This window comes from Rhinolophus ferrumequinum, chromosome 6, assembly GCF_004115265.2.
Source record: "Rhinolophus ferrumequinum isolate MPI-CBG mRhiFer1 chromosome 6, mRhiFer1_v1.p, whole genome shotgun sequence".
Lineage (NCBI taxonomy): Eukaryota > Metazoa > Chordata > Mammalia > Chiroptera > Rhinolophidae > Rhinolophus > Rhinolophus ferrumequinum.
In genome coordinates this window covers 94,885,624-94,904,197 of record NC_046289.1, presented here as the reverse complement: position 1 = coordinate 94,904,197, position 18,574 = coordinate 94,885,624, and the positions used below count along the sequence as shown (strand labels likewise).

Here is an 18,574-nt window from a genome sequence, read left to right as displayed (position 1 = left end):
TGTTGGTGTATAATGTTGGGGTTTACACTGATTAATAAATACCTGAAACTTGGAAAAAAAAACAAAAAAGAAACAAAGGAGTTTAAAATGATCTTTTGAGTAAATAAGAATTTACTTTTAAGGAGAGAGAAATTTGTTACACCACATAAGTTTGATCTTTGTTAGATTTTATTTAAAAGCAATACAGTTATGTAAACTAAAAGTATAATTTAGCACTTTAGTGCTAGTTGTAGTATTCTCAGAAATCATTTTTGTTTTTCAATTTTTCAGTTTAATAACAACTTAGCTTGCTTTTTTCTTTCTTTTAAATTAGTGTGTCTCAGAGCATCACAGGATGCCAGGTACTTTTGATAACCAGGGTAAAGATGATCCAATAAACTTGTAAGCTTGAGAAAATCATCACTCATCCCTATACTAAGGACTCTGAAAAGGACGTATTGGTCGGCAGATACCCTTAATTACTGAGCATTAGGAAGTTACTCTTCCTCTCCTATGAAATTAGAATGCATTAAAAAGTTATTTTGGGAACTTTCCAACTGTTAGTATAGCACGCACAAAATTTATAAGTTTGGATTTTTCTTTTCTTTACTAACATAGTATATTACACCAACCTTGCATTCCTGGTTTATAATCTTTTTTATATGTAGCTAAATTTCATTAAATTCCTGTAACTTTTGCACTGACTTCTACAATTTTATTGAATTATCATTTCTAATAACATTTCAAAGTAAGTAAACTAATTGTTATTTTCACTGGCTACTGTTATTGAGTAGATTATTAATATTGGGTATAAATTTATATTATATTTTGAGCATTAATTTTATAGGAAAATACTAAAAATAATACTCTCTATTTTTATAGCCTATGGATCAGCTCTCATTGAACACTGCCTTATAGAAAATGGATTCTCTGGCAATGTCAAAGTGGATGAAAAATTTGAAAGTAAAGGTATGTCTGTATGGTACAAGTTTTGTTCATTTTCATTTATTTCCTTTTCTAAAACTATGAAAATTATTTTTGTGAAAGTAGTAAGTGAGAAGGTAGTTTGAAATTTTGAAAACATTGGACCTATGCGTGTTCTGTCCATGTGGTATTCCTCGCTTCCTACTCTAACTTGGCATATTATCCCGAGTAACGTAGTTCAATCCCTTGACCTACCTTATTACCTTTCAACTTTAGAATATTCTCCTTCCTCTAAATTTTTGAAGTGGTTACTGACCTTGAGACAGTGTCTGGTACAGGCTTGAAAAAGCTGAATTATTTACCCTCTGACTTAGAACCTGAAGTGCTTCTAGGAATAGCAGCATTCATGCGTTTTAATTCTGTAAGTACTATAGTGTGACTGTACAAATTAGACTTGTAACTACATAAGGGCAGTAATTTATCTGCCAGATTAGGATGATAAAAACATCAGACGAAGTTTAAGGAAAATGAAAGATTTGGTCTTTGACAAGTTTTTATGTGTAGATTCTCATGTACAATTAAAATAATCATTCTTGATATTTATATTTTGGGTTATGTATCATTTCTTAAAGTTTTGGGACAATTTTTGTGCTAAATTTTTTGTTTAAAAATACAAATTGAATATTTTTATCTATCTTTATTTATTTATTTATTTATTTATTTATTTATTTAACTTTTAAGTTTTTTTATTGGGGAACTGTGTTTCTCCAGGGCCCATCAGCCCCAAGTCGTTGTCCTTCAATCTAGTTGTGGGGGGAGCAGCTCAGCTCCAAGTCCACTCACCATTTTTAGTCTTTAGTTGCAGGAGGTGCAGCCCACCATCCCATGAGGAAATTGAACCAGCAACCTTGTTGTTAAGAGATCGTGCTGTAGCCAACTGAGGCATCCGGCTGCCCCAAATTGAATATTTTTAATGAAGGATTTCTGAAATATACTAATTCAGTGTAGTTGTGATCAAAATGCCAACAGGTGGTACTATTGTGTTTGCTGTTGCAGTGGTTTTTTTGAAAAAAATAAAATGAATTTGATATTCATATGGAATAAAAGCATGTGAAAATGTTCAGGGAAACTGGAAAATAATAGTAATGATGGAGAATAACCTTTTCACAAATTAAAATATATTACAAAGCCATAGTAGTTAAAACACTAAGGTTTTAGAGAAGGAATAGACAGAATAAAGAATTTAGAAGTAGGCCCAAATATATATGGAAATTTAGTATCTGAACAAAGTGGCTTTCAGATTATGAGCGGCAAAGGGGATTCAATGAAAGCTATTGGGACAACAGGCTGGTTAAAACATACCCTTCTCTACACATGCTGATAACAAACATGATGTAACTGTCTCATTTTCTTGAATACCGTTATTATTTCACAAGCACTTTCTTGTTTTCTACATAATTGTTTAATTATTATTGTTTAATAATAATAGTTAATTGACAGTTAGCACCTTTTCCCCTTTTTATTCTATTAGATGTTGAAAAAGTACTTGCTTGTCTGCAGAAAGCAGAAGACTATATGAAAACAACGTCCAACTTCAGTGGCAAGGTAGCACCACATACACTTACCATATTGTGGTGGTTTTATTTATTTAAATTTTCAGAATTTAAATATTCATTAAAGGATCAATACATGTAAATTTTTTCTTGTAGTTTGGAAATTTGACATCTGTGATATACTTATACTAGGGTTTTGTTTCGTTTTTTAATTGCTGTTGGTTTATTTATAATTTTTGTTTTGCTTTTTGCCTTTTATGAAAAGTACTAGGTCAAGTCAACATGAGCACTCCAAAAAAGTTGAGGAATTTGAAAATTTTTTTTCTTAGGTTGTTTTTAGATAAAGAAGCACATTTCAATTCACCAGAAATTTGGTGATTTATATCCTTCTAACAGTTAAACATCCTTTGAATTACCTTACATTTTATGAGTGTTTTCCTTCCCTATTCAAAGTATAACTTTACTTACAAAAAAATGTTCAGAAAAGGTTCTTATTAATTATAAAATTATAGCTAAATTCAGTCCAAATATACCTGCCCAGTTTTTAAAATGAATTAAAATCTCCTACTAACAAGCTGAACTTAAGAGTTTTTCTGCTGGAAGTACTTTTGGCTTTTTTAAGTTGCACAACATCTAAAAATGGAAAGAAAAAAGCAAATTGCACATGTATAATCCCACCATTTTATCAAATCACTAGTTTTCATTTTCTTTGTTCCCTATTTTTTCTTGTCCATGTGAATAAACTGGCATTTTCTAATAATACTTTGAGTCTAAAAAACACCATTCTGAGAAGTGATACAATCAATGGACAGATGCAGTCAATAATGTATAACTGGAATAATTTTGTAAGTTGAATTAATGTCAGTCATGGAAAGTAAATCTTTGTTAATTATGATAGAAATGAGTTTTAATGTTGGATTTTTATAGGGATATATCATTCAGAAAAGAGAAGTGAAACCAAGTCTGGAAGTAGATAAACCAACCGAAGACATACTCACGTAAGCATGTAGGCATGGGTCAGTTTGCTTTGGATGTTTATTAATGTTCTTGAATGTGATATAATAAATATGTTTTACAGGTATGAGGAATTTCATCCTTTCTTGTTTTCTCAACATTCACAATGTCCATATATAGAATTTGAATCATTTGACAAGGTGCGTTTTCAGATTCTATTTTTTGACCAGTTAGCATGATATGAGTCATTAAATTAATAACTTGCTTTGATTGAGAAATTGAAAATTTTGCTTTACAATCACTATAAATCTGGACATTACAGAATAGTGCAGGCATAGATACAAACTGTTAGAAACATTTTTTGCTACTTTATTTCAAGGTGAACGATCAAAGATTTAAACAATTCGATTCTTGATTGTTCAGCTATGTAATACATTTACTGGAAATCTGTTCAAGTTCTTTGAGTGGTGTTATAAACAAAATGGACTCTAAAATTCTGTGCAAGTTGAAATAGAGACCATAGTTTTTTTCAACTAGTTACTGTTTTGTTTTTTTGTTTGTTTGTTTTTAATAAGGCCGTGGATGAATTTTATTCCAAGATAGAAGGTCAGAAAATAGATTTAAAAGCTTTACAACAGGTATGGTATTATGGGAAACGTTTATATTAAGCAATCTAGCCTTGTATGGTTTGCTGGGTAAATGATGCTTTGATATAGGAATGGGCAGACTCAGAAGTGTATGGGAACAGCCCCATCTCTTGGTTTATTGATGAATGTCCAGGAGAGGTCTCACCGTTAAAAAGTATGCCCTCATTTGTACCGGTATTCTTTAAAGTGGAAAATACAGTAGGAAGGTGAGGCCTGTTTATATTACACCCTAATACAGTTTGCTTTATTACAGCAACCCAAAGCTTCTTAAACTTTGCTATTAAGGGAATACTGTTCTCAGGAGATGTTAAATAGGCCAAAGGAGAGGAAATAGTTCTTTCTGTGTACAAATAAAGTGGGCTTTTAAAGTAGGCCTTTAATATGCTTTGTGTATCATGACTCCACAAGGAGGTTTCAATATGCTGTGTTTTCCCAGAACAGTTAACTATGTTTTTGGAACGTTTGCTGCAGAACAATTTTATTTATTTATTTATTTTTTTTATTTGTTAGTTTCAGGTGTATAAAACAATGTAATAGATATTTATATCCCTCACACAGTGATAACCCCATCCCCCATCCACTGTCTCTATTCCTAATGCTGTACTCCACTTCTTGTAACTGTGTGTGTGTGTGTGTGTGTGTGTGTGTGTACATGTATATATATCAAATTGTAGTTGACATTCATTATTGTTCAGCTTCAGGTGTACAGTGCAGAACAGTTTTAGAAATTGGTCACAATAACTCTAGATTTGAAGAGGATGTGGTTACTCAAAGATATTAATAGAGTCTTAAAATGTGGTACAAAATTTGAAATTGTGTGAATCTCTGTATCCTCCCCTCAGCTCAGTTTGTAAAAAATTAATTAACAAAAGTACAATTTCAAAGCAGGTGGGTCAAACGAATTCAATAGTGAGATTGCCATGTGGTGACAGCACTTTAGCTAGTAAGCGTATTTAGCAGTGACAGTGAACCCATGTTTTTTATGTACATTAGAATGCCAGGAATTATTTTAGTAATAATTTTTCATTTTTTTAATAGTCGCCATTCTTATAATTTAAATCTTTTAATACTACGTTCCTTAATTGGTAATGCTGTTACTAGTGTTAGAAAATTTGGCCCAAAATCAGCAACTTTGAAATGTAAATTATATATGATAAAATGATATATAGAAGGTCAGATAACTACCATGAGGCTTTGTGTTGTTAATTTAAGAGAAAGAGTAATCTGTAAAAATGCTAGAAATAATGCTAAGAAAATTAAAGGCAGCAGTAAAATAAAAAGAAGCCATTTTGGTAATTTATTCTAAGAATACATTCCCCAAAACTTTACTTTTATACCATAGGAAAAAAATGTCTTGAATTCTACCTTCTTGAATAATGCAAGAGCTTTAAGTACACATCTTACATACAGTGTAACCTGTAATCAAAATACCTTCCTATATAGGGAATGGGAGGTGGTTGGACAGGAGAGGTAATTTTGGAGCACGGCACACTTTGGGGTAGGAAGGACCTGGGGAGGTGGACTCTGGGCAACTTTAGCTAGCTAGGTAGCAACATTGAGGGAGCAGAAGAGGGGGATGGGATGGAAGAGGGAGTTTCAGCAGGTAAGAGAAATGGTGCCGGAAGTAGATGAAATCTAATTTTTTAAAAATGTGTTTTGTTAAAAGGAAAAACAAGCATTGAAGAAATTAGATAATGTTCGAAAGGATCACGAAAATAGATTAGAAGCTCTTCAACAGGCTCAGGTATTGTGTTTAGATTTTTCAGATGCTTTTTCAAAAATGGTAACTTTAACTGACATTGTAGTAAATGTTTTTGGTTTATTTCTTAAGGAAATAGATAAACTTAAAGGAGAGCTCATAGAAATGAACCTGCAAATAGTTGACCGAGCCATTCAGGTTGTTCGAAGTGCTTTAGCCAACCAGATAGACTGGACAGAAATTGGGTTAATTGTGAAAGAAGCCCAAGCTCAAGGAGATCCCGTTGCAAATGCTATCAAAGAATTAAAATTACAAACAAATCATGTTACAATGCTGCTAAGGTAAGTTTGATTCTTATTTAAGCAGTTAAACGCTTATTTTTATTTTGTTATGTAATTATTTGCTGTATTCATTAAAAAATTTTTTTATCTTTTATTTGGAAATTTATACTCAACAATACAGAAAAAATTAATGTACAGTAAAATAATACTATTTAAATACTGTAAGCCATTTATGATTTCATTGAGAAAAAAATGAAAATAAAAAAGTGATGTTGGGAGCATTTGAGATGTTGCTCCCCGGACTATGTTATCAGTTTGGCTCAAATAGACTTTTATAAAATTAAAAAAAAAAAAAAAAGTGATGTCATTGACATTAGTGAAATACTATTGAATATTTTTAATAGAAATCCATACTTGTTATCAGAGGATGAAGATGACGATGTTGATGGTGACATCAATGTTGAGAAAATTGAAACTGAACCACCAAAAGGAAAAAAGAAAAAGCAAAAGAATAAACAGCTGCAGAAGCCTCAGAAAAATAGGCCATTACTTGTTGATGTTGATCTCAGCTTATCAGCATATGCCAATGCCAAAAAGTAAGTCTTAAACTTAAGTATACATTTTAGGTAAAATGTAGTCTGCTATAACTCAGGGTATTAAGGATAAGAAAAAAAAATCATTATTTTGCCTTTATATACTTTGGGATGAAAATACTTTTGGGGGTGTGTGTTTTAAAATTATATTTATTGTAAGAAAGGATACAGAAATTACTGTTTCTCAAAATAGTAATTCTGGGAATTACAAATAGCAAATTCTTTTTTAAAATCTCATTTTGTGCATCCTACAACTTTGTTTTCATATAGAACATAGGAAAAAAAAAAGGTTGCATAACTTACAAAACTCGTTCTGTATGACTCGAGAGTCTATAAAATTAGAAATACCAAATAGAAAACTAAAGAGTAGACATTTTACTCAAAATTTAAGAGAATTATGTTTTTCTAGGTATTATGATCACAAAAGATACGCTGCTAAGAAAACACAAAAAACTGTTGAAGCTGCCGAGAAGGTACTTAGTATTTTTTAGAGTGAATGTTGTTTTTCTCTAATTTAATGGCCTTAATTATTTCCTCTGTTTAAATGAGGTTTTCTAATTCAGAAATATTTAAACTTAATTTTGCTTTAAATGTATTTCCAGTGTTTATTTTCTGCCCCAAACCTGCGCCTCGCTGGTCTTCCCCATCTCAGTAAATAGCACCTTCATTTTTTCCCTTCGTTCGGATTAAAAATGGTGGAGTCATCCTGGACTCTTCTCTCATAAATCGTATCCAACCCTTCAGCAGATCCTTGTGGCTCTTCCTTTAGAGTGGAACCATAATCTGGCCACTTCACATTAGCCCAGGTCTCCACCATCTGTGTTCTCAAGGACTGTAACAGTAGCCTCTTACTGGGTCCCTCTCCTACTCTTTCCCCACTACAGTCTGTTCTTCACACAGCAGCCGAGGTGATCCTTTTAAATAAAAAAATGAAGTCATTTCTCTGTGTTCAAAATCATCCATGAGCTTCCCATGTTACTCAAGACAATCCAAAGCCCATACCCTGGTCTCCAAGGTTCTCCATAATCTGCTTCCTTCTGATCGCATCCCCTGCACTCCTCATGTTACATACACTCTTTCCAGCTACACTGGCATAGTAGCTGTTCCTGCAACAGCCATCCATGCTGCCTTCTCAGGGCCTTTGCACTTGGTGCTCTTTCTACCAAGACCGCTCTTCCCTCACAGTTTCCGTGGTTTGATCCCTCCCTTCATTCGCATGTCCACTTACATGAGACTTCATCAGAGAGGCCTTTCTTGACCGCTCTTAGTACTAAAAAGAGTAGGGCACTCCATCACTCCCTCTTTACTCTGCTTCGTTTATCTGCTTAGAAAACACTCCTCCCTACATGCGTTTTCCTGTCTTCCCTCTAGAATGTAGACTGCATGAAAGTAGGATCTTTGTTTGGTTCATTGCTGTGGCCCAGCCCCGAGGAAATTGCCTAGAACATGGTCACATTTAATGTCTGTTAAATGAGTGGCCCTCATGACTTAGCCCTCTGTCTACCTCTCCACCCTTGTTTCTTGACGTATTACCCTGTGATCACTACTTGCTGGTCATGCTGGTCTTTTCTTTCTGCGTACAGTGCTCTTCTTTCTATTTTTTTGCCTCCATAATTCCTTCAGCCCTTCAGGCTTCAGCCTGTATGCCATTTCCTCAGCCATACCTTCTTTGGCCATAATCAGTTACAGATTAGGTTCCCTTGCTATACTCCATAGCACTTTTAGAAACACTCACCAAATGTTATTTGAATAATTTATATTTTATATTTGTTTCTTCTAGTCCCCAGTGGGGTTGGAACTTTTTCTCTTGCTTCCTGTTGTGTCCCCTGCACCATTATTGTGCCCAGAACCTATTTTTTGTAGGCATTTAGTATCTGGTAAATGAATGATAGTTTTTTTAATTCGTAGGTCTTGAGCAAATATTTGTATACAGTAAATCTTTGATTTAAATTATTTTCATATTTAAGGCAAAAATCTTTTCATTCCTTCATTACTTTCATGAGTGTATGGTGTGTGTGTAGATAATGCCATTTTGTGATATTTAAAAAATTATTTCTTGCCCTATCATTTAGTTGGTGTTATTTAGATACATTCTTGACAAATTATTTAAAATCCCTTTTCTTATAAATAGGCATTCAAGTCAGCAGAAAAGAAAACAAAGCAAACCTTAAAAGAAGTTCAAACGGTTACCTCTATTCAAAAAGCAAGGAAAGTATATTGGTAAGTTTTCCACCTTTTTTAAATACAGTTTTTGTTTTTATCAAAATTATACAGACATTGTTTAGAAAAATCAAGCAGTTCTACAAAGCTTGTTACAAAAACTAATAGCCTTGCAATTTTTTACCCCTACTCCTGTTACCTTCTTGCCCAAAGAAACTCCGTTTATACATTTAGCTGCTGCTTTTAGCATATACCTCCCTTTCTCTAAGTAATGTGGTTGTATTGCTGCTTCTTAATTTTTCTATTTTACACTCTATTAATGATTTCCCACTATGAAAGATGAAAATTTTACTCTTTCCACTTGTGCTCCATTATATATACAAACACACCCCAGCGTTCCAGTATAGTTACAGCATGATTCATGGATGTTTAAACTGTAGTCACAGCTGAGCGACACAGTTATTATTCTGGGTTTTTTCTCTGCCCAGCTTTTTGTCTTTCCTGAAGTTGACTTGTTTCATTGGCTTTCTTTTTATTGTTGTTCTTATTATTAATTACACCTCCACTCTTCCAAGTGTGGTCAAACAAAATGAAATTCTACTAGAATCGTCTTGCAGAAGTCTTTCCTGGAGCTTTTTGACCTTTATTCTAGATTGGTTACTCTAAGCAGCTTTAGATGCCCTTTTATTGTTATCCTCGATGTTCTCTTTATCCCTGACTGTGTTAGATCAATACACCGTGTTAGAGGGATGTTCTCTTTATCCCTGTCCTGGATCTTGTACTTCCTTTTTCTTCGTTGATGGAGTTATGTGCTGTAGAAGCTTAATGAGAAGGGACATATGGGAGATAAAGTTTTTGAGGTATTCAGTGTATTAAAAAATGACTTTAATCTTAATAGTAGTTTGGTTGGGTATAGAATTTGAGAATTGCTTGAAATTATGTTTTTCTCAGACTTTTAAAAGTATTGTCCATTGTATTAATTTCCAGATTTGATCTTGAGAAGTATGATGTCATTTTAATAGCTGATATTTTATGGGAAACTTGTTTTTGCCTTTCTGTGAGCTTGTGGATATATTTGTTTTTTCTCCTCTCAGTTTTTCAGAATTTCACAATGATGTAGGTCAGTGAGGATGTTTTTATCCATTATGCTGGATACTTTGTGGGTCTTTTTAATTTGGAAACTTTCAGTTCTGAGAAATTTTCTTGAAATATTTCTTAGAAAACTGCTTGCCCTTGGATTTTTTTTTTTCTTTTTCGTTTTCCTTCTTTCTAGAAGTCTTATTTTTTAAATATAGGAGCCTCTGGACAGTCCTCCAATTTTCTTGCATTTTCTGTTTTTCAACTCCTTATCTTTTTTTATATTCTGAAGGATTTCCTCAACTGTATCTTTTAATCTTTCCACTGAATTTTTTTTATTTTTTACTTCTTGTATCATGTTTTTAATTTTAAGTTGTTTATAGTTCTTTGAATGTTACTTTTTAAAAATTTCCTGCTCTACTTTCTTTATACTGAGAATAGTTTGGATATATTAAATTTTATTTAGACTCCTTCTCCTGGTCTCTCTCTTCTCCAAGGTTTTTTTTTTCCTGTTGGTTTTGTCTCTAGCTTTCATGTTAGAGACTTTGTTAATGTTTAGTGATCCTTGATTGTCTGCTCACATTTTATAGTAGAGCATTAAAAAGTTGATTGGAAGTTCTCTATGGGTGGTTGTGCTTATAAAATTATCTGTGTGAGCCATTTTGTGTGGAACTCTTGATATCTTTAGCTTTTTTAGCTGAAGAGCTGGTCTCATTTCCTAGAAAAGGTTATTTTCCTCTCCTCCTTGTAAAGTGAGGATCTGGTCGTCCAGCATTTTGGAATTAATGGGCTCGGGAGTCTCAGTGTCCAGTATTTCATACGTTTACTTGATTGCCCTGTTTTACATGTGTTACCCCTACTTATAGCTGTGCCACATTTCCCCAACCCCATTGATTCCCTTTGTATCTTTTCTGGAGAATTAACTTCTGGCCTTCTGTCAGGCTGTGGAACGTGCAGTTACTGCCATGTTCAGAGTTGGAAAGAAGATCTAGAGAAGTAACTTCTTCTCATTAGACTTTCAGCCAGTTCTAGTTTTAACCCCATCTTAAACCCTATCTCTAGCAGTACTTTGTGCTGTTATTTTGTAGCCTTCTGTGGATTACATAGTGTGAATTGATTTATTTCTTGGCTTTTTCCACTGTCAGCTCAGGAGCCAGCTTCTTGACTGTGAACACTCATTTATTTTCCAGCTTTCACAATGTGGTTGTGATAGTCTCCTCCCCAACCCCTCTGACATCTCTATTGATGAATAGGGTTGACCTGTAATTTTCATTTCTCATAATGTTCACGTTCAGTGTTGGTATCAGGGTTATATTACCTCCTAAGAGAAATTGGGAAGTGTTCCTTTATCAATTGTTCTTAAATATCTGGTGGAATTGGCCTGTGAAGCTGAGTAGTCCTGGAGTTTTCTTTATGGGCAAGTTTTTTATTACCGATTCAAATTCTTTAGTAGATATAAGGACTACTCAGATTTTCTAGTTTTGGTTAGCAGTTTTTTTGTAAGACTTTATCTATTTTGTCTAAAGTTTGAAACATATTGCAAAAAAGTTTATAATATTCCACTTAACTTTTAATATCCCCTAGGATATTTATTGGCATCTCCATTTCTTTCATGGTAATTGCTATTTGTACCTTCTCTTTTTCTTGAGTGGTCTGACCAGAGGATTTTTCAGTTGCATTAATATCTTTAAAGAACCAGTTTTTGACTATTGATCTCCTCTATTGTATACGTGCTCTGTGTTTTATTGTTTTTTTTCATCCTTTTACTTTTCTTTGAGATTCACTTGTAGTTCCCTTTCTGATTTCTTCAGTTGGAAGCTTAGTACCTTGATATTTTCTTCCAGCCTTTTTTCTAATGTATATTTAAGGAAATAAATTTCCCTCTAAGCCTGGTTTTGACTTCATCTAAAAAGTTATGTTATATACTATTTTAATTATTTTTCACATCAAAATATATTCTAATTTTCATTTTGATTTCTTCACTTATGGATTATTTAGAAGTATATTTATTAATTTCCAAATATATGGGGCTTTTTCGGTTATTTTTTTGTTACTGATTTCTAGCTTAATTTGCGTAATGGTCATTGATGGTGTTCTGAATTATCTCAATCCTTTGACATTTGTTGGTTAACTTGCTTTATGGCCCAGCATATTTATGATCAGCTTCATTTATAAATATTTCAGGTAGAATTGAAAAGAGTGTCTATTCTACAGTTGAGAGCATTTCTCTAAATATCAACCATGGTTGTACTTATTAACCATGTTGTTGAAATCTTTGATATCTTTACTAATTTCTCTTTTAATAATTGTTTTCTCAATTATTGAGAGAGGTATGTTAAATATCACACAATTGTGGATTTGTCTATTTCTCCTTTTATTTCTGCCAGTTTTTGCTTTCTATATATGAGGCTATGTAATTAGATGATACAAGTTAGAACTGTTATATCTTCCTAGTGAAGTGAACCTTTTATTAACTTTAATGAAATGCCTTTTAACTTATTTTTTTCCTTTGTGTGAGATATTAAAACTATATCAGCTTTCTTTTGGTTACTGTTCGTGTGGTATATCTTTTTCCCCTCATTATATTTCAACCTTTTTATATCTTTATGTTTTAAAGGTATACATACATTCTTGTTTTCCAGTCTGACAGTCTTTGCATTTTACCTGGAGAATTGACTACATTTATACTTAATGTAATATCTGATATATTTGGGTCTAAATCTACCCATCTTACTGTTTGCTTTCTGTGTGTCCCACTTGTTCTGTATTCTTTCTTACTGCCTTTTTTTTGGGGGGGGAGTGGATATTGGGGAACACTGTGCTTCTCCAGGGCCCATCAGCTCCAAGCTATTGTCCTTCAATCTGGTTGCGGCTCAGCTCCAATTCCAGGTGCCGTTTTCAATCTTAGTTGCAGGGGACGCAGCCCACCATCCCATGCCAGTATTGAACTGGCAACCATAATGTTGAGAGCTTGTACTCTAACCAGCTGAGCCATCCGGCCGCCCCTCAGGCAGCTCAGCGGCAGCTCATAGCCTTCAATCTAGTTGTGGAGGGTGCAGCTCACTGGCCCATGTGGAAATCGAACCAGCAACCCTGTTGTTCAGAGCTCATGCTCTAACCAACTGAGCCATCTGGCCACCCTTATTGCCTTTTTTAAAATTTTTATCTTTGGCGTGTTATACATTCCTTTACTAAGATGATTACAAAATACATCCTTGATTTATCTGTCTCATTTTCTTTGTCCTTGTGGGTTTTACATACCTCTTTACCATTAATAGGGAAGCAGTTAAATAAGTATAGTACATTGATTCAGCAATTAGGAAAATACATTTTTAAGTGATAAAAGAAAGCAATATGCAGAACAATGTGTGTTGTGTTAAAAAAAGATAAATGCTTAAGATAAGCATTTTATTTTAACTTTGGCATATATAAGTAAACTCTGGAGAGGGATAAACAGGACACTAATCACAATGGCTCCCTTTTAGACGTGGTGGTGGAAACTAAAGAGATGCAGGATCTTCACTATACCTTTTTATATAATTAAAAAATTTTTTGAGGGCCGGCCTGGTGGCTCAGGTGGTTGGAGCTCCTCCTAACTCCGAAGGCTGCCGGTTCGATTCCCACATAGGCTCTCAACCACAAGGTTTCTGGTTCAACTCCTCGAGTCCTGCAAGGGATGGTGGGCTTTGCCCCCTGCAACTAAGATTGAACACGGCTGAGCTGCTGCTGAGCTCCCGGATGGCTCAGTTGGTTGGAGCACATCCTCTCAACCACAAGGTTGCTGGTACGACTTCCACAAGGGATGGTGGGCTGTGCCCCGTGTAACTGGCAAGGGCACCTAGACCTGGAGCTGAGCTGCACCCTCCACAACTAAGACTGAAAGGACAACTTGAAGCTGGGTGGCACCCTCCACAACTAAGATTGAAAGGACAACAACTTGACTTGGAAAAACGTCCTGGAAGTACACACTGTTCCCCAATAAAGTTCTGTTCCCCTTCCCCAATAAAATCTTTAAAAAAAAATTTTTTTTTGTTTTTTAACCATGTATACGAGTATGTATTACTCAGTCAAAAATCAGATTCAAAAATAGGAGTAAAATCCTTTTGCTGTTATATTTTGGGATTTTGGTTTAATCCCTGTGCTCAATCTAACATCTTTAGCCAGAAGTTTTTAAATTGTAGATTAAATCATGAAAACGATTATCTCAGAAGTCATATGTAATACAGGACATATTTATGTTCATCACTATTGCACATCATTTTCTAAATGTCACACAAATATACACTCGTTACTTTTTATTTTGATGGTTCATGTTAATCACGAAAACCCAAATTTGTCTCTTGAGAAAAATTAAAATTTTACATTTCTGAAGGCAATTTTTGGTCGTCAGCCAAAAAAAATTTAAAAGATGTCATATGTATAAACATTCAGTGGACTAATGGAGGACAGGGAAAATGTTTCCTTCTTACCAGTGGTTGTCCCAAAACATATCCAGTGTCCCACTGAAAGACAGCTATACCTAGGGACCATGTGACATTTTATGCTTTTACTTTGTATAATTCGTTGTTGTAAATATGTAAAACATATTTTTTTTAGGTTATCCTTGAGTTTAAGAGGTTATCTACCTGAGAGGGAGATAAGGAGAGAACATAGTTTTTTAAACATAGAATTTAGTTGCTTTCTTCTCAGACTGTTTTAAAAATGTCCCAGGGCAATTTGAATTTTAAGTTTTCAGTAAAATTCAACTTGATGCGCTAAGAAAAATCAAACTATCAAGCTGTCTTAACCTACACAGGATAGTTTCCTGTTTTGCTTTGTTTTCTTTTTAAAAAGCGTGTGAATTTAGACAACTATAAAGGAAAAGATATGTTAACTTTTTTCTTTCAATTTGGTAGGTTTGAGAAATTTCTGTGGTTCATTAGCTCAGAGAACTATCTGATTATAGGTGGACGAGATCAGCAACAAAATGAAATAATTGTGAAAAGATACTTGACACAAGGTAAGTAAGATGAAAACTCTAAGGAATTTTCTCTTAAGTAATTGGATCAGTTATCTCAATATTAAGTATAGATTTTCGTCTTAAACTTCTTTTTGACACATTTAATTGGTAGAAAGTGTTTGATGCTTGATGGTTTATGATTTGACACTTAATTCTCATTTTAAGTGAGTATTCCTAAATAGTAACACTGAATTAATCTGCAGTATTAGACTTTTAATTCTGTACTCTATTAACAAAATAGCTTAAATCTTCCAGAGTCATCATAGATCAAATTTTTTAAAGCTTAATTTTTAGGTGCTAAAGTTTGCAACTTTTTTTTCACATTTAGAAACAGTATTTAAGCCCTGTAGTGTAAGGCCTCTATTTATTTTTGTAACCACCTCACAGTGGCTAAAACCTCAGTGTGGGTATCAGAAATCAGTATTCAATACCAGAGCTAATCTGATATGTCCGCTAATATCAACCAGGAAAGAAAGCAACAGGGATCAGGTTACGTGGTATCCAGGGCTTGGCATCTGTCTTCTCTAGCACTGTTCATTGTGAACTGAGCCAGTCATGGAACAGTATGGGTTTTGTTCTTTGAGTTTCAGATCCCAGATGACCTGTCTACAGCAACAATGGCTGCTCATTTTTCCAATTAGGAACTATGAACTTTGCTTTGCTCTGGCTGAGCATTTACACCTGCATTCATCTGTTTGCTCTTTTGTTCATTCATTGCTATCACATACTTAGAATGAAACAGGAAGTCCTCATCATGGCTTACAAGACTCCTGGCTTCTTTTCCAGCTGCCTTTATTACCACTCTGCCTCGTCTGGCCTCCTGACTGCTCTTCATACATGTCAAACACCCATAGTCCTCAGGACCTTTGCACTTGCTGGGATGACTCACCTGCTCCATGTGTCTCTCACCTTCCAGCAGTCTAGCCTAGGCTTGCTCACATGGTACCTCAGCAAGTTTCTAGGAGAGGAAACCACAGGTCTCTCAGGGCCTAGGCTGGGAACTGGCAACTGGTCACATCTGCCACATTCTAGTGGCCAAGGCAGGTCACGGGACAGGTCCAGATGCAAGGGATGGGAAAGTGGACTCTACTTATTGGTGGGAGAGACTTCACCGTCATAGAGCAAAGAGGTGTGAATAGAGGGAGGGAGAGGAATTGTGACCATTTTTGTAATCTACCATATTAACATTGCCCTCCTATAAGGAGGCCTATGAGAAATCTCCCAGGAGTGGGAGATGGACTTTTTTTTATATGCCTTCTAATCCCTTTAAGATTTTGAACTGATTAAACAATAAATAAATAAATAAATAAATAAATAAATAAATAAATAAATAAATAAATAATTTTAACTTAAAAACAGGATTTAAAGTATCATTTCTTACTTGTTTTTAAGGGGACATTTATGTACATGCTGATCTTCATGGAGCTACTAGCTGTGTAATTAAAAATCCAACAGGTAATGTACTTTTCTAGTATTCAGAACTTTAATTCCTTTCTTTAAAATATTTTAGTGTAAGACAAAGATTGTCAATAGGGATAAAGAAGAACACTTTGTAATGATAAAAGGGTGAATCCATCAATAAGATAAAACAGTTATAAACACATGCACCCAACAACAGAGCCCTAGAATACGTGAAGCAAAATCTGACAGAATTGAAGGGAGGAATAGGTAATTCAACAATAATAGTTAAGACTTCAATACCTAACTTTCAGTCATGGATAGAATAACTAGATATAAGATCAATAAGGAAACAGAAGATTTGAAGGACACTGTAAGTTAACTAGATCTAACACATATCTCTAGTACGTTCCATCTAACAACAGTAGATTCTCATTCATTCTTCTCAAATGTACATGGAATATTCTCCAGGATAGACCATATGATAGTCTATAAATCATGTCTCAGTAAACTTAAAACTGTTGAAATCACACAAAGTAAGTTTCTGACCATAATGGAAGTTAGAAACCAGTAATAGGAGAACATTTGGAAACTTCACAAATATATGGAAATTAAACAACACTCATAAATAATGGGTCAAAGGGGAAATCACAGGGGGTGTTAGAAAATACTTTGAGATGAACAAAATGAAAACAGTGTGTCAACTTATGAGAAGCAGCATAAGCAGTGCTTAAAGAGAAATTTATGGCAGTTATGCCTATAATAAAAAAGAGGTAAGATCTCAAGTCAATAACACAGTTGTGCACATGAAGATCTAGAAAAAGAAAAGCGAATAACCCTTAGTAAGGAAAGGAAGGAAATAATAGAGTGGAAATAAATGAAACAATAGAAAAACAATAGAGAAAAATGAGCAGAAACGAAGTTCGTTCTTTGAAAAGATCCACAAAATTGATAAACCTGTAGCTAGACTGACCAAAAAAATAAGAGAGAAGATTCAAATTCCTAAAATCAGGAACAAAAGAGGGGACATTTCTATCAACTTCACAGAAATCAAAAGGATTATGAGGGAACTATGTACAGTTGTATAGCAAAAAATTAGAGAACCTAGAGGAAATGGGCAAATTCCTAGAAAAACACAAACTAACAAAATGACCCAAGGTGAAATAGAAAATCAAAACAAACCAATAACAAGTAGAGATTGAATTAGTAATAAGAAAAGCCTACATACAAGAGAAATCTCAGGCCCACATGGCTTCCCTGGTTAAATCTACCAAACTTTTAAAGAAGATTGAGTACCAATTGTTCATAAACTCTTCTAGAAGAATGGGAATGCTTTCTAACTCGTCTGTAAGGCTGTTTTACCCTGTCAAACTAGACAAAGACATCACAAGAAAAGGAAGCTATAGACTAATATCACTTATGTTGTATTTCTAAATACCAGCAATCAGCAATACTAAAAGGAAATTAAAACCACCCACTTGTAATAGCATTAAAAAGAATAAAATACTTAGTAAATTTACTAAAGAAATACAAGACATACACCTCAAACTACAAAAAATCATTGAAAGAAATTAAAGAAGACCTACATAATTGGAAAGAAGTGTTTATGGATTGGAAGTGTCAATATTGTTCTACTGGCAATTCTTCCCATATTAATCTACAAATTCAGTGTGATCCCTCTCAGAATTCCAGCTGCCTTTTTTTTGCAGATGGACAAGCTGATCCTAAAATTCATGTGGAAATGCAAAGGACTCAGATTAGCCAAATCATTCTTGAAAATGAAGAATAAGATTGGAGGACTCACACTTCCTGATTCAAAACCTACAAAGCAGCAGTAATCAAAGGAGTGTGGTATTGGCATGAGGAGGGACAGATAAATCAATGAAGAGACTTAAGATTCCTTGTTTATGGTCAGTTGATTTTCAACAATGGAGACACAGAATGGTCTTGGGACCACTAATATCTATGGGCAAAGGAAGGAATTTAGATCCCCTTCTGCATACCATTTATAAAAATTAAATGCATCAAAGACCTAAACTTAAGAGCTAAAACTATAAAACGGTTAGTAGAAAATAAGGCGTAACTCTTCATAATCTTGCATTAGGAAGTTACTGCTTAGGTGACACGAAAAGCATAAGCAACCAAAGAAAAAACACATGAAATGGACTTAATCGAAATCAAAAAACCTTAATTCAAAGGACACTATCAAGAAAGTAAAAGAGACAACTCACCGAATGGGAGAAAATATTTGTAAATCATTTATCTGGTAAAGGACCAGCATCCAAAGAACCCTTTAAGATTCAACAATAG

The 18,574-nt window shown here is 34.2% G+C and overlaps 1 protein-coding gene across 1 annotated transcript in view; it reads left to right on the top strand.

Annotated features, from left to right (window-relative positions):
* The window catches only part of NEMF (nuclear export mediator factor), a 50,069-nt gene that overhangs the window by 14,707 nt on the left and 16,788 nt on the right, over positions 1 to 18,574 (top strand). Inside the window, exons 7-18 of the mRNA XM_033107276.1 lie at positions 862 to 948; positions 2,435 to 2,508; positions 3,384 to 3,454; positions 3,535 to 3,610; positions 3,986 to 4,048; positions 5,724 to 5,801; positions 5,889 to 6,097; positions 6,442 to 6,633; positions 7,040 to 7,103; positions 8,762 to 8,850; positions 14,763 to 14,866; positions 16,259 to 16,321. Of these exons, the coding sequence (XP_032963167.1) occupies positions 862 to 948; positions 2,435 to 2,508; positions 3,384 to 3,454; positions 3,535 to 3,610; positions 3,986 to 4,048; positions 5,724 to 5,801; positions 5,889 to 6,097; positions 6,442 to 6,633; positions 7,040 to 7,103; positions 8,762 to 8,850; positions 14,763 to 14,866; positions 16,259 to 16,321 (1,170 nt within the window). The remainder of the gene's footprint in view (positions 1 to 861; positions 949 to 2,434; positions 2,509 to 3,383; positions 3,455 to 3,534; positions 3,611 to 3,985; positions 4,049 to 5,723; positions 5,802 to 5,888; positions 6,098 to 6,441; positions 6,634 to 7,039; positions 7,104 to 8,761; positions 8,851 to 14,762; positions 14,867 to 16,258; positions 16,322 to 18,574) is intronic.